The 23,934-nt window shown below is 42.9% G+C and overlaps 1 protein-coding gene across 1 annotated transcript; it reads left to right on the top strand.

The window, feature by feature from the left end:
- Positions 1 to 17,020: 17,020 nt before the first annotated feature.
- barhl2 (BarH-like homeobox 2) lies at positions 17,021 to 20,231 on the top strand (the record flags this gene model as incomplete). The annotated part of the gene is made up of 3 exons (XM_083647017.1): positions 17,021 to 17,567; positions 18,396 to 18,621; positions 19,910 to 20,231. The coding sequence occupies 3 exons, from the start codon at positions 17,021 to 17,023 to the stop codon at positions 20,229 to 20,231; spliced, it is 1,095 nt and encodes a 364-aa protein (XP_083503143.1).
- Between the last annotated feature and the right edge of the window lie 3,703 nt (positions 20,232 to 23,934).

The following is a 23,934-nucleotide window of genomic DNA, read 5'->3' as shown; positions in this document are numbered from 1 at the left end:
GCTTGGGAATCATGCTAATGAAAAAGCCTTTCAGCCAAGCCACTTCATCCATGAATAGTGCAACGGGTTAATTTCAGAGAAACGTTGGCATTTTAACTCATTTAAATTCCTTCGTTAAGAAGCTGATGACCGGCTCTTTTTTTATTTTATTTTTTATTTTTATACTAGACTAGATTTTGTTGTGTATGCATTATGGTCACAACAGCTTTAACATACATTTGAATTAAACTACTGAATAATCAGCTGGAGTAATAGTATAATAGTACCTCTATATGATGTATCTGCAGAAGTGATAGTTATGAGAAAGCTAAACACTCATTTTGAAGATGGATACAGTTTTTGTTTGCACCAGCACCAATAATATGGATTATAGGTGAATTAAACTGTGCAATGTCATGTCTTTTGCATGTTTTTCTCAACCCTTTTAATCTGCATTTCATTCTTGTATTCCTTTATTCTGCCTTTGTTCATAGGTCCACACCTGTAAAACGCATCTCTCTCACGGTTTATACCTACACACGAATCAAATAAAAGTTACAGAATTTGTAGCATAATGATCCTAACTAAATAGCACATGGAAGTTATTAGTTTACAAGTATCACCAGACAGAAATGAGGCCAAGGGGGGATGATGAATGAGTATATTTCCCCAAGCAAAAGGCTGACCTGGATACTGCTTTCTTCCTCCCTTCCCCGGTGCCAAGTGGGCCACCATTTTTCACTGGCCCCACACTTAGCCGTGGACAGGCTTCTTTGGGCCCGTGCTAACGGTAGCCCTGACCCGCCGTCTTGCCTCCAGCCCAGCCTCCCTCTGCCTCCACCCCAGCCTCCATCCCAGCCTCCCTCTGCCTCCACCCCAGCCTCCATCCCAGCCTCCCTCTGCCTCCACCCCAGCCTCCATCCCAGCCTCCCTCTGCCTCCAGCCCAGCCTCCATCCCAGCCTCCCTCTGCCTCCAGCCCAGCCTCCCTCTGCCTCCACCCCAGCCTCCAGCCCAGCCTCCCTCTGCCTCCATCCCAGCCTCCCTCTGCCTCCACCCCAGCCTCCCTCTGCCTCCACCCCAGCCTCCAGCCCAGCCTCCCTCTGCCTCCATTCCAGCCTCCCTCTGCCTCCAGCCCAGCCTCCCTCTACCTCCAGCCCAGCCTCCCTCTACCTCCAGCCCAGCCTCCCTCTACCTCCAGCCCAGCCTCCCTCTGCCTCCAGCCCAGCCTCCCTCTACCTCCAGCCCAGCCTCCCTCTACCTCCAGCCCAGCCTCCCTCTACCTCCAGCCCAGCCTCCCTCTGCCTCCATCCCAGCCTCCCTCTGCCTCCATCCCAGCCTCCCTCTACCTCCAGCCCAGCCTCCCTCTACCTCCAGCCCAGCCTCGCTCTGCCTCCACCCCAGCCTCCCTCTGCCTCCACCCCAGCCTCCCTCTGCCTCCACCCCAGCCTCCCTCTGCCTCCAGCCCAGCCTCCCTCTACCTCCACCCCAGCCTCCATCTGCCTCCATCCCAGCCTCCCTCTACCTCCACCCCAGCCTCCCTCTGCCTCCAGCCCAGCCTCCCTCTGCACCCTTCCCAAAAATTGTAATCCCTTCGCCTGGGCCCGTGTAATTTGATCAAATAGCATGCACCCTTCCCCGCCACTTATTGGCCAATTAAGTCAAGTTCTCACGCAGGGGGTCCAGCTGGCTCGGTGTTATCTGGGGATGGATTGATTGAAGCCATTCCACATCTATGAAGCCTACTTTAATGATGTAGGTGATAATACTTGTAATTCTTCTCAGTCAGGGGACTCGCGGGCGCAGCTGTTACCGCCCTAATCCTTGTCCTGATACACTGAAGTAGCAGCCAGGCATTAATCTGTCTCTCAGATTCTCCTCCACCAGCCTTCTCCTCCTCCGCCCTGCTCTCCCTCCTTCCTGCCGTTGCTTACGTCTCGTAGCTAATGCTACATCTGTGAAGTGTGACATGGAAGGTGGAGGCGAAAAGACCAGGCCCTGACACACGAGATTGCGAGGGATTGTGCGTTAATGAGTAGCGCTTGCATCCCCCCAGTTCAGCTCCTGACCACTTTGTAAAAAAATAAAAAAAGACAACCCCCCTCCCACTAAACCATGACAACTTAAGAAGGATAGATTTAGGAGTGAAAAATCAATAAATACATGCATTAGTTTCAAAGGCAGACATTAACATTCTAAAACCGACTTCTCTTATAATCCTGCCTCAAGCCATTCAGTCAAAATATCAAATTATCATAATGAGGTCTAACTGCATATAAATGCTAAGCATTAAAATCAGAGAAGGAGGTTACACAGAATGCATTACATTAGTGTCTTCTTAATTGCAAACGGTACATATGTCTCTATAGGTTCCTCTCTGAATATACAGTAGCAACACATAAATTTGCATTGCAGCACATTTCATGACCGCTCAAATAGTTTCATGACAATGGGAATGGGTAATGATAGCGCATTAATGCAACGTCTTTATGCTTTCTACACATTTCCTCATGAAGGTGAAAGTCTACATTAAAAAATAAAACCGCCGGCTGGAATTCTGAGCACATTATGCACAAAAGAGTTGCTCTTAAGAGTGTCGACGTTGTCTTTTAACTTGACATCAGAGAGCGAGAATTGCATAGGAATTAGTCTGAAAATGTCGACCCGATCCCTCCTTAAGTTACTCAGTTAGAGATGGGAGAGGAGAGGTTATCTTCCCAGCCGCTGGGACCTTGACAGGGTGCTTTTATCCAGTCAAATCGCTACACTTTGCCAGTTCTGCAGAGCTTGGCCTGGCTATTTGAGCCATAGAGAGAGAGAGAGAGACACACACATGCACACACACACACACACACACGGTAACTAATAACGTGGCCCAAGTTACCGTTAGGTCACTATTAGGGTCCTCAGGGGCATACAGATCTGGCGGGGTCAGGGGTCGGCGGAGTCTGGGACAGATTTATCAAGGGAATGAGATCATGGACACTTTAAAGTGTCGTCGACAAGGGCAAACCCAGGCAGGCCAGCTGCTGCTCTGTGCCCCCGACAACACTCACCTGCCAATAAAGCATTCAGATCATTCTGCCACGTTGTGACTGTAGGGAGTCATCATTACACCGTCTCGCTTGTTTGTTTCTCCCCTCAAACAATGTGTTGTACAATTACTGTCTGCTGTGAAACACTTTCTGCAGAGACGTCTAAATGTTCACATGTACACTCCCAAGCAGCCATCCATTTATCAGTGCCATTAAATTTACATTTCCAACTTCTGCAAAAAATGTATTCCCCTTAAAGCCATCGTGTCTTGTAGGGAAATATAAAACCTTACATTTTGTATTATGTGTGTAAACTTAAGTATACTGATAGGATTTGCAAATCACTGAAAATGCATTGAATAATAATGAATAATGCATCGCTGCTGAGCAAATTAGGTCGGTTTCTGCTTGAATGTGCGCTGCTATGAGTGTTGCTCGAATGCCACAAAAGATCTTGGTGTTAAGGAGGAGAAATTGGGTGAGTAAGCAAAGTACCAGTCAGCTGGATCAGTGTCATGGTAAACAATTTAGTGAGGGGGCCGTAATTACTGCTTTAGAAAGCCTATTCGCACTCAGTATGTCACTGTAATATGATGTCACTGCATGCATGCATTTCTCAATTGGTGATGTGCAGATTATGAACAGTGATGTAAGTGAAAGGACATTTGAGCTCTCACGGCAGCTTTGAAGGCATCATTTTGCTTCGTTTAACTGCTGCCTTTTTGTCTTGGAAATGTGTCAAAATGTGTTTGCGTGCATGGAGGTGTGTGTAGACATGTACTGGAGAAATATATATATATATACCAATAACCTTGAAGCCTGTTTATGACTGATATGGCCATTGGAAAATCAAAATGAAGAAATGCATTATGTGCATACATAGTGTTAGTTAGTGTTTGTGCACTCACTGGTTTGTAGATTTATACGTGTGTGACTGCAGGTTAAAATAAGCAACCAGCATTTTGGGCCTGTAAACATGAGCATAGCGTAGCGTTTGTTGGTTTCTATGCTTATTATGTTTGGCAGGGTTGCATATGTTCACTGTGCCGAGCCGAGCTTGATTATCATTCCAATCAGCAAGAGGTGCAGAGAGTCACATTAATTTGTAGTAATTAATAGCACACTGATGCGTCTGACAGCACATGCTAACGAGACCCTTTGATTGTTTGGATCTCTAAGTGTGCCTCTCCTTGTTTGCATCACCTCAGAGGAATTCATAATATCAAAGCTTAGCTCTATCTGATACTTGTCAAAATGCAGTTTATAAAAGTTTAATTCTTTTATTGATTTAGTTTAGGTTTGATGCCTGCAGTGTCAGCTCCCCTGGTAGAACTTAGTGGATTCAAATGCTTGTCACCAGCTCGGCCTCCTTTTTACTGAGAACAGTTGCCATAGGCCAGCCCAACAGGCATGCTTTAATTGCCATTAATTAAAAGCATAAATCTTTTTTCTTCACTTGCTCTGCTCTTAAACAGGGCTTTGCGCTTCTGCTTTTTTCCTGTGCTTGTCAGAATCCCTCCTGGCTAGTACGGGTTCAACCCCACCCCCTCACCCTCCCTCCTCTCTCTGTCTTTCTCTCCCTCCCTCCCTCTCTCTCTCTCCCCCTCTCTGTCCCCCCCTCTCTCTCCCCCTCTCTCTCTCTCTTCACCAGACGTTTCTGGATTCATCTTTTTAGCACACTCCTGCATGATCTGACGTGAAGTGCGGGCGGCGTGGTGATATTTAGTAAACCGGGTTCCTTCTTTATTGCTGTATAATGAGGTCAAATGAATCCCCTCATATGCATGCTTAGATGGCTCCTTGCCTCAAATCCTTTCTGACAGCGAGTAAAACAGCCGGCAAACACAACGCCAGCTCCCAGACACATGGCTGTGGAAAACCAGGAGAGAGGGGAAAAAAAGATCTTTTATACCTTGTCTGGTCCTTAATTAGACACGTATTACCCCCCGGACACTATTCCTCTTCTGATCTAAGCCTCTAATACTGCAAATACTGAATGGGAGAATTAACATTAATGCCTAGTTCATTATCAAATGACTACTCTACCCCCCCCCCCCCCCCTTCCCTAAAAGAAAATACTTCCTTATCAAACATATTGGATACTTTAATATATCTTTATTGCAGAAATTTCCGCCACTAAAAGTCTTTTTTATTTTTGGGGGGGAGGGGGGGGGATCATTGACATCTTGAAATTATCAGTGGTGTCAAAACGATTCTGTTCCCTCTCGCTGCCAAGCCTCGCCCCCTCGCCCTCAGCTCAACGGCCGCTGCTCCTGGGCGGCCATGTCAGCGTCAGCGGCTCATCGGAGCCGTACGCCCGTTTACGCATGTTAGCTTCTGCCGCATCTGCCCGCATTCGCAGCCTTTCCCCTGCACAGCTGCATGCAGGCAGGGCCCGGCCTTCCCAGGCCTTATTAAAAGCAAGTGAATGTTTCAGTTCAGGGTCATTGAGAGAGTCCAGCACATAAATATGTTAGGGCAGCACTATCAGCCGCTCAGTTTACTGGGCGTGATCGATGATAGTCCCAGCACACTCGCCCGACAAACATGCTAAGCGGATGCGGTTTTTGCTTAATTGGGAGCTTTGCAGGACAGATTCTGACTTATTTGATGTCGATCATTAAGTCCCAGGAAAGCGCCAGGATTTTTGTAAACTAAATGTGTACGCTTGCTGTCTTCATTCGTACGCTGGTCAGAACTCTTACCTGTCAATTTGACCCGCATAGTTTCCTGCTCACTCGGCTACGAGCGCACGCACGTGCACGCACGCACACACCCACGCACACATACACACGCACCCGCGCGCACGCCCTGAGCTCATTTTTAATCCTTGCAGCTCACTGTGCAGGCAGGAGGAAGTTCCAATTAAAATTAAAATAAGCTCTTTTAACGGTCTCTTAAATTGACAACTGAACAATGATTTTCGAATTGGTATCTGTCAAAGGTCTCGGAAAATCCTCAGTTGATAAGGCCCAACGCATCCAATTAGTAGCAGAGTAGGGCCTCAGCCAGTAATGATTTCCAGGTCCCTTAAGATGTGGCGCGGACACTTATTGCAAATTACTGACAAAGAGCCCTGCTGTATTGATGAGGGGGAGAACAGCCAAGTCTCCATGTTCCCATCAGGTGGACGAGCACCAAGAGGGCCTGGAGGAGAGGAGCCCTGGTGTCTCTCTCCCTGCTTCCAACCATCATGCGGCCTTGCTCTGTAGCTCATATTATAGCCCCCCTGCTGACATGGACTCTGAGAGGCCAGTCTCAGTTGACACGAGCCCCAGCCCTGGAAAATGATAATGCTAACATGAGGGAGGTGTCAGGAGTGGCTCATCAATAACGTCTGCAAGTGTACTGCCCTCTTCTAATTATAGCTACTATCTCTCAGGGCCACAGGGGGCAGTAATGCGCCGCCTTAATTGAGCTGAGGTAGATTTGCTGCCCTATGATATTCATAGCTCCATTGTTTACAGTCCTTGAAACTGATTGAAAGGAATCAAAAGATTCACAGGGATGTGATTCACAACAGAATATATTAGCTATGCGGGAAGATGAATAAAGGGGCGGATTCTTGCTGGTCGGGTAGGGATTTAGTTTTGAAGGCCACACTGTAGCCAGAGGTCATATCATTTATTCTCAGTGTTGACGCTCTTCGATTGCAATGCTGTGTGCGTTACGCTTTGCACGATATCTCCTGTCTATTTGCATAGAGCAGTCTGGCATCAGAGGTGCAAATAGCACTGCAGCCTGTAACAACTGGTGCCATGCACCTCAATTACGAGAGCTAATGAAGAGATAATCACATTTTACATTGAGATCTGCCGCGTGCTTAGCGTAGCGTAGCCTAGCCTAGCGTAGCGTATCCTTAATGCCATTACGCATTTCCTCCACAGCGCTCTGGAGTCTCTTGGGAGCGTTGCTGCAGGTCCACTCCAGCAGCGCTCTCAGGCCATGTTAAGTTCCCAGATGGCTGCAGAAGACTGAGGCTTCCATCCTGCTGTAGGCTGAGTAAGGAAGGTGTTGACCCTGGTGACCTGAGCCTGCTTCCATTGGGTGTGAGAGGGCCGCTCCATACTCTGTGCTTCAGGGTCAAATGGTTTGTAGTTTGTAGTTTCCTCTAGTTAGATGTTTGTTGCAAATGACTGTTGAGAACTTGGGAGAATTCAGGCTGATAGCAGAATGGGTATCTTTGGCGTTGGGGGATTTGTGGCCTGCTTTGACTTTTTGCTCAAGGAGATGATTTTGTCTCCCATTTCAAGTGTGTTTCTTGTGAATTATGAGTGCGTTTGTTTACGATATGCACAATTAGTGCTATATGACATTGCATCCTCTCTCCTTAGACATTTACATAATACTATTTGAGTTTTGATGCTTGATCAACATCTGCTCATTGTCTGTATGCTGTTGTAATCCCCGCTAAACTTGTAGCCCTTCCCACGTCTGTGTTCCTTTAAGATGAGAGAGGCTTTGATTTCCCCCATCTTTGTGTCACTCTGACTGGCATACTATTTGACAGGTGGAGTTAAAATACGGAAAATTGTGGATGAAAATTTGTCAGCCTCAATCTCTTGCCCTGGGCTGTAGGCAGCACAGACACAAGCCCACTGCTTTGTGTCAAATGTTTATCAAAGGGGATGATTAGATTGCGGTGTTCAGTGTAACGGCCTCATATAAAAAAAAAATGAAATCCCTCTACTTTGGCAAGCGGTCCTTGTATCATTGCGAGCAGAATCAAGCAGAGGTGCCAAAAGAAACGTCTGACCAGCCAGCTGTATAAAGGAGGCTGGGATATCATATGCCCTTTGTTGTCGCATAAGAAGAGGCACCGGCTCTGAGATGTGTTGTTGTTCTCACTCTCCTCTCTCTTCTCATTCATTCTTTTTTCCCTTTTATTGCTGGAGGAAATAAACCTGGCCCCCTTTTGCTGAGGCCGCCCGGCTTCCCCTGGCCATTCCTCTCTGTTTTGTTTCAAAAGGGCAAGGCTCTGCAGCCTGAGCAGTTTGCCCCGCAGTACGGCGCCAGGGGCAGTGCTTGCCTCAGCTGCTTCATCACCGGGGGACTGGGCTAACGTCTCCTGACTGGACTTAGCTGTGTTTCTCTGATCCGCTCTTGTCACATCAGCCTGGGCACATGTGACATTGTATCCCTTTTGCTAACTTTAAGCAGGAGGTTGTTGCCATCCGTGTTCCTTCTCCTTTTATCTCCCGTTTTTGAGTGATGTTATGATTTGTTGCAATATTTTCCGGCGGCGCGTTTGTGTGCGATAACAGGGCTTATTACAAGATCTCTGGATGTGGCCAGTGTTTCTCCTACAGGAGAGGAGCTATAGGCCTCTCCCCCCCCCCCTCCCATTTTTCCCTCATCCTAACCCCTCCATTTGAATTTCCAGATAATAGGCTTTGACTTGTGGCTGCACGTTTATGGCTCTTTTCATGTGATCAGCTTAGCTCATAGCGTGGAGCTGAGGAACACAGACTGCTAGTGACAGGCCAGCCAGTCAGCAAGGCGAGCCTGTCAGGATCTCTCATACACTAATGATTTCCCTTTAGTCTATTTTCTGTCTCATTGGCCGTTTCCTTCAAAAACAAAATTGCTCATTTAAATTCTCATGCCTGGGGCATTTTGGTCTTCAAATATTGTTGGAAAGTGAAAGGATTAGGCAAAATATGCTTTTTTAAAATGTTAATATATTTTCTGGTTCACTTTCTCCTCTGAGGCCAATTAGGGAATTTCTGCTGGCTGCATTAATGTCAAACTGACATCCGCAGCTATAATTACACTGTGCTTGAAACCTAACTTTCACTTGTGGGTAGATGAGTGTGCCTCGCAGTGACACAGAGAGCGCCTCTGCCAGCTTTTGATCATTTAATCATTGCTTGCTTTCTATCACTCTTTTCTCGCTCGCTCGCTCGCTGATGATGTCACCTTTATTCTCTCTGTTGCAAAATGCAGTGTTGCGTTTCATTATTCAATATTCACGCTTGTATTTTTTTTTCCAGCGTTCATTAGTGACATCATCATCTCTGCTCTGCCTGTGTGCACGAGGTGTCATTAGTGACATCGTCATCGCTGCTCTGCCTGTGTGCACGAGCAGAGCCGGATGGCCCCTTCAGGTGGTGCAGATACCATTATGTACATTGTTTACTTGCTTGATTCACAATTGACATTGTGTTGTTGTGTGTTTTCCCCGTGTTTTGCGCGCGCGGTGCATAGAGTGAGTGTGCTGTCAGACAGGAAGTGAGGGACGGGTAACGCATGGCAGCAGCACACCGTGCCTCCACATGGAGCTGCAGTTCTGTGTCAAGACGAGGAAGACAGTTAATGATGGTTAATGCCTTCACCATGAATATGAATGCTTCCACAAAGTGCCTCTGAAACACTATGGCAGCTTCCACTTGTGATTTAGGATCCTTTTGCCTGTCAGTTGCCATGGAATCACAGACGCTTGATGCATTCTAAACATCTATGTGGGGGGGGGGGGGGTGCATGCTATTAGGTAGATTGACATACGGTATTACCAAAATACAAATAAGATAGTGTCCTAATGTGTCATAACAGCAAAAATAATAATCTAAATATAACTATATGTTTCGATATAGGACAATAGAATTCAGCTTAATTTTAAGTGTGAATATGCAAGAATGATGTGTAGTCATTTTTGTATTCACACAATTACTCTGAATGGAAAATCTTGCAAGTTGCATTGTAACGTGAATTAATTTGACATAATTTTTTTTATACTCTTTCTAATTTCCCGGTAGAGAGGGGGACATGCTGCAGTGCAGAATTTAAACTGTTAGAGCCTTGAAAGTTTTCAGGGACCTATTATCATGTTCAGACTGTTATTGGGCATGGTGTTCTACCCAGAACAAAAGGGGCGGAACTTCCTGTAGTGATCCTACCCTTACTGCTGATTTGATATTTTGGGCAGATTTTAGAAACCAAAGGTTGCTGCTATTATAGTGTTTTGTCATACAACTTCAACGAGAGCAGGCGTGTCTCTTGTGGATAAGATAGACTCCTCCCATTTAGCCTCCAACAGCTTGACAATTGTGATGCCAATCAAGATAATAATCACCCTGGGATTGTTTTGAATTTCCATGACCCTATGTTGGACAATATCAATCTGCTACCGTGTCTGCTGTTGGCTCTATGGGGGGGAGGGGCGGGGGGATATCACGGCCCAGTATGACAGAGTGCACACAGGCATCCTCAGCTATTCGTAACGTCCAATGGCCGCCCCCATCCTTCAGCTCCCACTGCCCCCCCCCTTCCTTTCTATCTGTTCTGCTCGCCTAAATCTGTTTGCATTGTTTTACCTTTTGCTTGGACTTCAGGTAATAGGAAATGGCACTGACCCCTTCTGATCCCCCCGATGACCTTTGTGAAGCGTGAACGTGGTGTAGACTCACACGTCAGGAGACGACTTGTAATTATTTGTGCGATGCCATCAGCATGGATCAATCACTCAGGGAGGCTGCTAGTGGATGGAGCCAGCAGCGACCCTCTTTGACTGACAGCTTTGGTAATGAAGTGATTGCATAGACTCCTCCGACTGTTATAACAACCTTGTCAGGTTAGCCCTTAGCATTTCTGATCATGTAGCTAAGACTGAATGAAGGGATGCTAAACAAGAGGAAGAGAACAGAGCCCTTCTGTCTTCTGATGGCAGTGACATTGACTATAGACCTAAAATCATTGTCAAGGCAAACAGTGCAGCAGCGAGCTTTGTTTGAGGTGCATCTCCAACAACATGACAAACATAACAAAATACACTCTTGACATAAACACACATTTTTACTATATTTTATTCTGACAGCAGATCAGAAGTGTTAATGCTCAGTGCACCAACCCTTGATGAATACAAGTTTCAAAAAAGCCATTAGATCTTACCCAACTATAGAGTTGTATCTCCCTCCTCTTTTATTAGCTTTTGAATTGTGTGGCATAGATTAATACTAACCTGTGCTTCAAATTAAACTTGAATGTCACATGTTTTATTATTGCATCACTCATGAGTGGAAAATATAGAGGTTTAAATAATTGTTGCTGTCTTGAAAGGAACCATTGCAAGTGTGACATACCGTAGCTCGTATGCTGTGACCTTTAATACCAAAGCTCTTAAGATATAATTTAGCATTGAAATCTGATTCACATCACATCATCTTAGCCCTCTCCATCATACTGAAATGAAAATGTTATCCATTTGGTAAAAGACAAGTAATTTGTCCTGCATTCTCTAATCTGATCACTAGTAATAAAGGATAGTAATTGATGTGAATGTCTATAACTGCCAACCATCACAATATCCACCATACTGATGTTACAGCTGAACACATGATCGTCCTTTAACAAGCTTCAAGAATTAACAGCCTGGAATGTAAAAAATATAATCTAGTGAACTATAGCAATCCAGATGGAATTGAAAACCCATCCATTTATTATGGCAAATAGTAGTGTACACATGTCAACATTTCCTTGAACTACAAAGCCATGTTTTGTGAATGAATGCACCATTGCAAATGCAACTACAATATCCATGTCAAGTTAAAACAATATGAGCCCAGTCACTTGCAGTACGGCAAAATCAAGTAAAACGTTTAAGAATTTAATTTTTTTATTTAATAATTTTTAATTTAATTTAAATGGTGGTTGAAATTGGAAAAGCACTATGTAAAAATGTTCAATGGGTCATCTCCCTGATTATCCTTGAGTTCTGACAGTAGACCGTAAAGTGGATGCCAATTCCAAAATTCTGGAACCATTTTCTCCTGTTGAATTGGACAACAACAACTCTGTCTCCTGAAAGGAACATCTCAAATCAACACAGCATTTATCTAAGTGATGTCACTGATCCATGTGCCAAGATGCATACTTTGAATTTTATTTCAACAAATGCGCAGCAAAGACAGACCCCAAGCCTGCGAGCGCTCAAAGTGTGTACTGTGGACAGATGTCCAGCAGCTTTATCGGTTTGGACACTGATTCTTTGGACCTTTGTGAACCATTAACATGTGTTTGGGTGAGCGATGAGGAAACTTCTGTGTCAATAGCAACACTAGAAGATCACAGGAGCTCTTTTGAAGTGACTCACCAAAGTTACAGTTACAGTTATGTCATATTTCACAGAGTGTCCTCTGTGGTGGTGGTGTTGTTGATGATGATGATGATGATGATGATGATGATGATGAACTCATCATTTCAGCAGACTCGGAATGGGAATGATTTGCCGGACATTATTCAAGGATTTTAAGGGTTTTGAGGAATATACTGTATGAAGAATCCTGTGGACGATACGTAGTCTCTCAAGACAGACGTGTTAGCTCCTGCAATTTGCAAATGCTCCCGCCTACCTGCAGGATCCGGTCAAAATAAGGTGGCATATTGGCTCATTTGCCCACTGATTGGTCGGATACCATTGAAATCCCTTCCGGTTTGAAGCGTTTTCTTCTTTGGAAGATGACAAATTCCTCTGTCTGAATTTGAATGGGCAGCAGTACTGTCTGGAGCATTCGAGGATTTTGGAATATAGACTGGCAGTACGTTTTGGGGAGGTTGCATGGTGGAGGTATAACAGCTAGCCCCCATGCCCTTGGACATGGGAAAAGCAAACATCACCAGTTGCTATAATGATCATGATAGTGATGATGATGATGATGATGATTATTAAGCAGCAGTTTAAGGACGCAGTTCCTACTTCAAAGGAGCGATTATCAAAGAGCAACCAAATGATCCTGGGCCACCTTTGTCTAATTACAATCTCTGTGCATGCAAAGAATTCTTTGCCAGTTTGATTATAGAGTTTTCTATTCTGTTTTTCAAGTGACAGGAAACTCTATAGTCATACATACTAGTGAACAGATAGACCATTTGCAGATTCAAAGTCATGTAATTCCCTCAACCAGCAAGGAACTGCACTTTGATGGGGGTGGCCAGTCCACTGGCCAGCCAGATTTCAGGGGTGGCCACACCCTCAACCTGGCTGCCACTGGTCTTGCAAATCAGTGCAGTGCTTATCAGTTCAGATTTGGCACCATTGCTGCTGTGGTAGTACTGAAATAGCCCCACTATAGGCCTGGTTTCCAAAAATATTATCATTAAAAAAAAATGATTTTTTTATTACTTTGCCTCAAAAATCAATACACTAATACTGCTGTGTATGTAATTTGAATATTATATGACCATAATTAGTAATTATTTTAATTGGTGTCTATAATTGCACAAAAATACGATTTTTCCTTCATAGTAATTTAGTTCCAATTTGAGTAATCCACACTTTTTAAAAATAACACTTATGTCTTTAACAGATCTTGTTTCCTCATAAGCTGGTTGCAATTATTTTTGGTAATGTAATTTTTAAGTTAGAATTTTAAGTTACACTTGCTTTAGTTGCCCTGCAGCACTGACGAGACAGATGCATGGCCTTGCCATCAACCAGGTTCATGCTAAATATGACATTGATTTTTTTATGGTATATGAAATCAATTTATTTATAATGTCACATGATATTATATTAAAAAGTCTGTAGTTGATGAATAGAGATTAGGTTGTATTTACAACAACAATTAAAAGTGGTGAAATAGTTGCTGCAGAGATGGTGTGTGCGTGTGCCTGTGTGTGAGATCCAAACCAATCACCAATCAATTTAAATCTATCCTGATTGGATCCTGGTTTTCATGAAATGGTGTGATGTATGCAAAAAAGGAGGGTATACTGTGAGATCCCCCCCCCCCCCCCCCCCATATCATCGTCGTCATCACCACCACGTATAGCCTATAACTTTAGTAGTCTTATTTGATAAAGTAATTAACATAATAAAAGTCAGATGGTATAACAGATGTAGGTGCATGGTGCCTGTTCTAAAAGTTATATATGCAGTCTCGTTTCTCTCCGAGTCCACATTATGTTGATGCTGTGCTCTTTGTCCGGACCTGCGTCTTGTCTGGAGTGATTGACAGACTAGCCTAAATGTGGGGTGTCTCTTCGTAAATGCTGCAACTGTGCAACCTAAAGGTCGCCAGCGGTGAAGTGACAGCTTACACGCAAAGCCGCCCAAGAATCAATATGGTGCCAGTCTGTCCCATCATCGACCATCAGCTGCGGCCAATAAGATGATACTCTAACTGGTAGCATTCAATTTGTTCCCGCGGCGCCCTAAACCTAATAAAGCGATTGATTGTTCCTGTTTCAGTTGATGAACAGCCCGGGTTCCTCTCAACACGCTGATTGACATGTTTAACCGTGGCTTTGATCTGCACCGATTTGAGAGACTGAGGGTGGATAATTTGGAAAAGTATAGCAGGCCTGGATGAGGCTGCATGTGCATAGAAATATTCTAAGTGACTTTCTCGCCACGTCGAAAACCAAATGTGTATCATGCCGTTATTTCATACACACATGCATCATGACTAATTTGTCACTTATTTTCTGTTATTTATGTGAAGTGCTTGTTGACCAGATTGCCTGCATGCAGGCTGATAATAAGACCCTACATATGCTAATCTATTATAACTCCATATTAATTTTGATGTGTCGAAAAGTTGTTAAGAAAAAGCTCAATAAAGGCCAACTTTGAGTCGTGAGGCCTGGAATGTCATACGCTCAACTGCATGTAGCCTCGCTTTGTCGCCGCCTTGTGGTGAAACTTTGCCAGTCATACGAGGCCTGATCACAGAGCGCAGGCAGGCAGATCGAGGCTATTGAACATAGCCTTGTTTTTTGCTATACAATTCATTGCACGTTTAGGCTTAATTGATTAAAAGATTTATATGAATGGGGAATAAGAAAGGCTAAGAAAACAATGCATACAACATCCTATTGCGTTTTTAAATTGTTTGGTAAAATTGGTTGAAATTAACAATATTTCGTGTTTAATATAGCCTACAAAAATAGTCAAAGCATTTGGCGTTTGAGCACGTGAATGATTTGAATATATGGCAAGCGTGTGTTGGTAATTCTGGCCAGTTCAAATAATTTGCTGTGTTAAAAAGCATTCAACAATATTTGTTGCCCTGATGCACGCCTCGAAGTTTAGGGAATTTCACAAATGCAAACAAAAGATATACAGTATATTGTTGATAATTCCATAATACCGGTAACCACACACAGCTATATGTTTGTTAAATGATGAGTCCTGCAGGGGCTTTTAATATTTGTGTTAAGTGCAGGATATTTTTCGCATGCAATTCCGAATAAATAAAAGCAACAATAAAACAAGAATAAAGTAATATACAATAAATAACATATTTAATGGGTAGGCAAAATCCCAAACTTGTTCTCTCCCGAAATAATCAATGCTTCCGATGCCAAATTATTGCAATTTACAAATGAACAATTAAATCAAGCACAAACCTATGACAAGTCCGGAGTGCTGAACAGCATAAGGGCATAACAACTCGATCCATCTCACATCAACAACCACAATCATCATTATGAACCTGCTGGTGAAAAAAATTAACGAAAAAACTAAAACAAAATAAGCACTGTAAAGTTGCGAGATGAAATGCGCACAGTTGTTCCTCTCCTCAAATTCATAGTGCGTATACAGCTCTGGCCATCTGAAATAGGCTACACGTCCGCCAAAAAATGTGAAGCACCAATTACATTCCCCCATCTGCAGACAGAAGTCTCATCCTTGAACAGACTGCCATAGCCCGGGCTACAGTCTGTGACGCACTCAGTCAATTGTCAAAGTCCTATGAACGCACGCCACATTTTCCTTCATATCCTTCAAATACGTTGGAAAAGTGCTGAATTTCTAATACCTCTGAACGCTCATTAGCACCTCATAATTACTTTACTAATTAGGATGACATGGTTATTAACAGGATGCGCTGTCATGACAGTCACCACTCCTCCCATTCCCAAATAGCCTATGTCGATCTCAGGCTCTCGGATTATAGACCACTAAAGATAATTATCATCCGTGTCACAAAGATATCTGCACAGGTTTAGCAGAATGCGATTATAATAGATTGATTTTCACAATTCATATTTTTCAGAATAGAATTTCAATGCAAAATTAGGTCTGGAATATGACAACGCCAAAATATGACAATATAGCCGAGCCTTTAGGCGACATCTCTTATAGCTGCTTTCAAAAGTTTAAGATATAGCAACCGACCAATAAGACTGTTGCAGAGTCAATACTGAATGCAGAATATTATTGAGGGGAAAAAAAGTATATATTTATCATTTAGCCTACCATATTGCTGGTACTGGTGTATAGCCATTGCTGAGTTTTGCCATTCAGTTAGACTTTAGTTATAAAAAAAAGGAATTATGCAGAATGCGAAATAACTGTTTTCTTGCAGTTTTCTCTTCAATCCGTAACTCTTTTCTGTAGCGATTTAATTTTAAAATGGTTCCAATGAAAGCTTATGTCAATGCATGGCCTTAAAGCACATGCATGTTTTTCTTTTTTTATATGAGCTTGAATTCAATTCATTTCAATGGTTGGCTGTGATCGTCTATAAAGAAACAACTCCCTGATTGGTGAGGTGCTGCAGCCGGTCATGTTGTAAACCAATGAGGGAGGAGGAGGGGGAGAGAGAGTAAAGGCGTTGAGTGTTTATTATAAAGGAGAAAATATTAATTCCCCCTCGCCGTGGGCCGTGACGTCAGTAGGAAGTCATTGTAGAGCAACACTGGAGCGATTACCAGCAAAAAGGGGGAGCCTGATGTCGAGGAGTCAGCCCTATCTCTCTATACGCCTCAACTTTTAACACAAAGTTCAATATCCAAACACAAAAAGGGACGTGGACTACGCAGACCCACACTTGCTTTTCCTCATTTTCACTGAATGTAGAACATCTTGGACCATATGCTATCTGAGCTGTGCGTGGATTCTTTTCTCTTGCGGGGTTTGCCAACTTTTTTAATTTATTTTTTTCTTTTTATTTACTCAAAGTTAACTTTGCTTTTATCGAGTTTTCTTTTAATATTGTACAGTTTATTCCAGCGGAGGAGAATAATCTCAATGTTGTTATGAAGACTTGATCTCTCCCTTCTTAATATGGAAGCTTCCAGTGGGTCGAGTTTTGGGATAGACACTATTTTATCTAGCGCTTCTAACTCTGGTAACCCCGTGCTAATGAACGGAGATTTTCGGCTGGGCGACAGCAGGACAGCGGACTTCAGGAGCCAGGCGACCCCGTCACCATGCTCGGAGATAGACACTGTGGGGACAGCCCCCTCATCCCCCATCTCGGTCAGCATGGAGCACGATGCGCATCTGGTCCAGGACAGCCTTCACCATCACCACCATCACCTCAACCAGCCACCGCAGAGTCTGCCGCTGTCGCCCGGGCAGCAGCCGCTCGCAGGGGCCGGCTGCGCCCCGAGGACTGCCACCTCTTCCTTTTTAATCAAAGACATTTTGGGCGACAGTAAGCCGCTGGCAGCCTGCGCACCTTACAGCACCAGCGTCTCCTCACCGCATCACACACCAAAACCAGAAAGTGCCACGGCTCCGGACGGCTTCAGGCCGAAGTTGGAACAAGATGAAAACAGAAACAAGTTGGACAGAAGAGATGACATTCATAGTGAAATGAAATGCAACGGTGAGTGCAACTAATTATTATTGCAGATAGGGCGTGAAATCCATTTTGTTGTTGAGGTTATTGCAGGTGTTACCATTATGCAGTTTTTAGTACAGTAACAATATAAAAACAGCGAAACAATAAGAAAAACAACGGTGATATAGGCCTATGTTAGCCTATAATATTATCTAATAATATATATAGCCTAATAACTAATAACTAATAATAATAATAATAATAATTTTGATATATTAACAAGAAGAAGAATAGTTTTGAACTGTCATAGTTCTTTGTCTTGGTCAGTCTCTGTTCCCTTTATTAGTATAATAGAGCTGAAAACAGATGTAAGCCTGGTGATTTTCCCCGTGCGCGGGCCTCCCTAGTGGGTCAATTAGAGAGATTATTGTTCTTCCTAGAGGGGGGATCATGGAGCACTGAAAAACAGCTACAAATAGAGATGGATTGACATATCGATTTCCAGTTTTCTTGCGGGGGGGGGGGGGGGGGGGGACTTTAAGTGACAAATACTCATTTATTTATTTACCCTTGTTTTTTTTCTTGTTTTTTGCCCTTGGTTTACTTTTCTGCCACACGTGCCTCGGCAGCATCATTTCTTCACTTTCAGCAAATATGTATCCATGATGCTAAAAGGTTCACAGACCAAAGCATAGATTAATATAGCATTTGAGACCCACGCCTCGATATTCTGCTGTTATTTGTTTTATAAGCTCAATCACGATATTAACAGACCAAAAACATTCTGAACCTCAGATATAGGCCTATCTTGCTTATAAGGCAATGTATTCATTTATACATCAGCTAATAATGATTGCATTTCTCTTTGCTAAGGGACTAAAGAAGAGGGTGATCGGGAAATCTCCAGTAGCAGAGACAGTCCACCGGTGCGCTCGAAAAAACCTCGCAAAGCACGGACAGCCTTTTCTGACCACCAGCTCAACCAGCTGGAGAGGAGCTTTGAGCGACAAAAATACCTCAGCGTGCAGGACCGCATGGACCTGGCCGCAGCCCTCAACCTGACAGACACACAAGTCAAGACCTGGTACCAAAACAGACGGTAGGCCTATGCAGCAGCTCATCACTCCACGTACATTACAGGGGATAAAAAAGGTGTAGAAAACTATCTTGGCAGAAGCTTTTTTGTATCAATTTTCTATATCTGCAGCTTTAAATAACTTTATGGCATCTGATTTACATTGGTTTTTATTATTATTAGTATTAGTATTATTGTTTAAACAAATCAGGTGGTTTTGGTGTAGCCTAATTGTGGTGCTATTTAATTATAACCTGAAACACGCTGTTTTATATGCTACGCGAATTTTATGTCTTTGGCTGCTAATTTCTTGTTATATTTTCAGCCGTCACATTTGTGTGACAGGCCTATTTTGATACCATTGATCACAATGACTAATCCATGCAAATCCACCGGATAGGCAGAGGGAATAAGGCGTGTGCATAAGACTTGAAAAGTATTTTTCTTTTGGCTATCGCGATGTGTCATTTATAGCTAATATTTGCAACGGGCTGTTCTTTTTCAGGGATATTATGGAGGGTAAACCCATATGTTTCTATTTGCGGTATAAATTGAGCAACCTTTTTCGGCTGACATATAGGCTAAATCTTATAATAGCAAATTCATAAAAGTTGTCTCACGTGCAAAAAATACGAGACGCTATTTTAAATTAATGATTTTGTGAACGTATAATTGGATTTTGTATATATTGGTGGTTGTTTGTCTTATGATGATCACCGACTGCAAGTCCCGTTTATTTACCTTTGTGTTTACCGCTATATTGCCCCAATTTAATTTGAAAAGCGAGTTTATCAAGGCTTAGAGATAATTGGGACGTGTCTCAAAATACATGGGCTATAGCCTATTATGCCGATAATATATATTTTGCCTCCCCGCATTACTTTTGAAAATGTCCCTAATGAGTCAAACAATTAGTATCTTATCCGCAGACCTCGTTATACAATCACATAACTTATATTGACTCCGAATCCTCTAAATAACAGTTTATTTTAATAGGTGGGTGGGTTATTATTGGGGCAATATTTATCTTTTTGCGCAGCCATTGTTAAAATGTATGAAGGTCTGGAAAAGTAGGCCTATCAAGTGATTAGCCTACTAAAGCTTTCATGTAACCCAAACACACAACACAAAAATATCATCAAGGAGAACTCAAATAGTGTCTTGATATTCTTTCCCCCCCAATTAAACCTTAACCATAAATTCGTGCCTGCAATAATTAGGCCTCGGCGTACCAATTAAGGCGCGTTTGGGGAATTGGCAGAGACTGAACTGATTAAATAATTCATCCGTTGTATTTTGATCTGATTTCCAGGACGAAGTGGAAGAGGCAAACCGCGGTCGGATTAGAGCTCCTGGCTGAAGCAGGAAACTACTCTGCCTTACAGAGAATGTTCCCGTCGCCCTATTTCTACCACCCCAGCCTGCTGGGCACCATGGACAGCTCCACAGCAGCCGCAGCGGCCGCAGCCATGTACGGCTCTATGTACCGGACTGCTTCCACGCCCCATCCCGGGATTCCCGGCCTCCAGAGACCGCTGGTCCCCAGGGTGCTCATTCATGGCCTTGGGCCGGGGGGGCAACCGGCACTAAACCCCCTGTCTAACCCCATGACTGGCACACCGCACCCGCGGTAAAATACAAAATATAAGACGCGAAAAGAGATGACCAGAAAGCTGGTTGAACACGTGATGTGAGTAACTGCGTCGAAACCACATTGCAGGACTTGTTCCCAAAAAGACACTTAAAAGACATTTTACAGAAGGAGGTATTTAATATAGGCCCTAATAGCCTGAGCCCAGTCCTGACATACAGAACTTTCTGTCGAGGCCGTGACAGAAAACAAGGGACTGTTCATGTCTGATTGTTTGTTTGTTTGTCTTTTGTACAAATACACTTACATTAGCAAATAAACTTATAAAGTTTATTAGATGGAGAAGAACGGAATGAATAAAGAAGTAATGATACTAAATGCATTGCAGATGCTTATTGAAAACGGAGTCCAAATTTAATTTGTACGATATCAACTTTTTTGGACAGGGCTAACCAACAGAAGAAGATGCATGATCAAATGCAAAATTTAGCAGAGCTATACCTTAAAAAAGTTTGAACCAAAGGGTCTGAGCATTGGATAAGGCCATTTCCCTCAATGGTATTGCAGTCAAATATAGGCTATAATGTCACTTTTAAAATCAAAATATTTACATCTACACGTCCTTTAATTAAGACCAGCTTTATACAAGTATAGGCTATAGTAGGCCTATAGACAATTGGACATTCAAATCTATCAAGATTGCAGTGACTTTTTAGGCTGACTAGCCTGTATGCATTTTTATGGTATAAATTCAGAAAGTGTCAAACCAATTTGTAGGCTATGAGAAGGGGAAATTATTTCTGAAATTATTATTGCATTTTGTTTATAATGCGTTGATCACGGACTGGTGGTCACACCCGCTTCTTCTTATTTACTAAATCTCACTGGTTATATTTTATGCTGCAGCTGATTGGTGCAGGATGAATGGTTTGATTAGTTCAGTATTGGGAAACGAGCCTTGGCTTAGCAGCTGTTCTGCGGAGCAGACAATAAGCCCACATTTCTCAGCGTGAGCGATCAGGGGTTGAGGGAAAGAAGCTTGAAAAAAAATCCCCAGATAATCTGCTCATTCTCAATTATCAACAGCCGTTAGTGAACTTGTTTTCCAAGTTTTCCGAAAAACGAAATATCTGAGCTCTGTTTCCGTGCCTGTTTGAAAACCCAACATATAACTAAAGCTGAAAAATCATAGGCCTATAAATATCATATTTCTTGGCCTATTCTTATTTTTTTCTTACATTACATTCTTACATTTTTAAAAGTATAGGCTGCATGCTTCTTTTTTCGTGCGCTGGGATAATTGCCATAAAGACTATAGTTTTCTGTGTTCATTAAGGTTTCTGTTTGGCTCTGAATGTGCCCGCTGCAGCAAAATGTTGCTTTCAGGAGCAAAACTAAACCAATACAGCGCGGGACTATGTAATTAAATGTTATTATAATACTTTGATTTTATTTAGCCTAAGTCCTATAAGCGCGTCCCCCGGAGAATAGGCGAGCAGGCGCTTCATGGGAATTGGCTGTAGCCTCCAGAGCGCCTCGGGGCCCGTTTGTTTGGGTTCTTTCATTTGAACCTTTTGCTTATTACAGTGTTGTGAAATTCATGTTTAAGCCAAATTGACCTTTGCTGGTCTAATGAATGGCGAATGCATGCAAACCTCCCCCAGTTTCTCAAGAAAAATATAGGAGATATAACCCTTATGCGCATTTTTATCACATTTTCGTTTGACATAATTTCTGTTGCTGTTTTTGCGACATTGATTACGTGCGAGAACGCAAGTTATTTTTTTAAGCGTTTCGCTATTAACTTGGTCAAACAAGGCCATGCATCACCCCGCCACACACGCGCGCCCGCGCACGCACACTAAACATAAACTTTGCTTGCATATAATAGCATATTTAACCCATCTGTGTCATTCATTGGACATTTTGGACAACTCTGTTGAACTTCAACTCTCAATCATTTGGATAAAAACAAATCTGCAGCTCTATATTCCCCTTCTGCCGTTTGCTGTGTGTGAATGGCGCTTGTTGGCACCGTTGGCACAGACCTATTAAACGCGTTTGGTAAAAAACGGACCGAATATAATTATGTGCTCTGCGTTTAAAGAATGATTATGGAATGGCCCATATACACTATTATTTAGAGTAATTACACTAAATGCAGTATCCGTTCTCATTAAATCTCAAGGGTTATGGATAATAGATTGAAGCATATTATAGGCTACAAAAGAGGACGTTCGGATAAGAGGAGGATAAATCGCTTCCTTCTTGGCCTTGTAAGCAATAGAAAATTATTGTGAAAATATTTGTGGCGTGTCATATATTTTTACAGCAACTGTTGAAAAATATTAGGCTTCCATATTGACCTTACAGTTTCTGTCCATTATTGCAGCAGTGCCGACTCGTGTTGTTCATATGCATGACTTCTACAACATTATTTATTTATTGCACTCTGCGGGTGGGAGGGGTGGGGTGTCGGTGGTTGTGCGGGCTGTTCCAATTCATTAATAATAGCCTAAGCCATACAGCAGTGCTGAATTAATAGGCTGCCATCCCTCCCATAGTACCAGGTAATTTTGGCATTATCTAATAAGATTTTTTATAAATCCACAAATTTAACCTATAGCTCAAACAAAGCAGCTGAAATCGTTCAGTCAGCTCAAACTGGGCCACCGTGACTCTGAGCTAAACTGGCAGCATGAGACTGACAGGCATGCACACATTTAGCCTATAGCATTTATGATGGACTCCTCATCTGTACCATATGAGTGTTTAGAGTTTCATCCTTTCTTTATTATCCATACATGGTTGATAGTCAACAAAGAGGTCAAGTGTCAAATATCCGTGATGTTTTGGGCCGATAAAAATACAAAGACAATATAGGAAATATTACAGAAAATGATTGTTATAGAAAATGTAATCCTTGGTCATGGTATCCAGAATCATCTCTAAGACCAAGCAGAGTTTTGGTGAGGAGGCATCATAAAACAGCCACTGGTGGAAAAGGGGCAGCAGACTTGAATGAAGAGGATTAGTCTTTTCTCTTACATGGTGCATATTATCCAGAACAGATGGGCTTTACAGACTCGTTTTCTTCTTCTTGCCTCAAGGAACCTGGTTGGGCTCTTTAATTGCCACTTTTTCCAACTGATGTAATGGTGGGATCTCTTTTTCATTATAATAATGAGGTAACACTTGCTCTCCTTGGCCTCTCATTATCACATCTGCTACGTCACTCACTAAACACAAATTGAACCCCTCCCCGTGCACCCCAAAAAAACGATTTATTGTATACACCTTGTACACTTAGCCTATACTCTCAACTCCTGTTCCATGGTTTTGGTGCTCTTTGCACCACTGTCTTTGCTTAAATATAGGAACATTTAAAGTCAAGTCACATTTGAAACTTCTATGTGATTTCCATTGGGAATATGCCTAAACAAACTTGATGGGTTCATCGTTGTGTGCTGCTGTTTGCCACCCTATAGTCTTATAGGCTACATGCATCAAGTTGGTGTCCATGGCCTGAGGTTCAGGCCCGCAGTGTGGTACAGGCCACCCCATGAGAGAACATCAGCCTCATATTTTCCTGTTTGGTAGCCTATATTTCCATCTCCATTTTGCAATCATCAGAACTCTTTCAAGATGATAAGAAATCATTTGGAGGTTGTGCTACCCACTTTGTAAAGCCAAAACATAAGAGGTAGCTGCAAGCAGTGATCGTCAGTGTTTCACTTTAGCAAATA

This window comes from Poromitra crassiceps (genome assembly GCF_964638095.1).
Source record: "Poromitra crassiceps genome assembly, chromosome: 12".
Classification (NCBI taxonomy): domain Eukaryota; kingdom Metazoa; phylum Chordata; class Actinopteri; order Beryciformes; family Melamphaidae; genus Poromitra; species Poromitra crassiceps.
The sequence above is the reverse complement of the archived record's forward strand: the minus strand, read 5'-3'. Positions and strand labels throughout refer to the sequence as shown.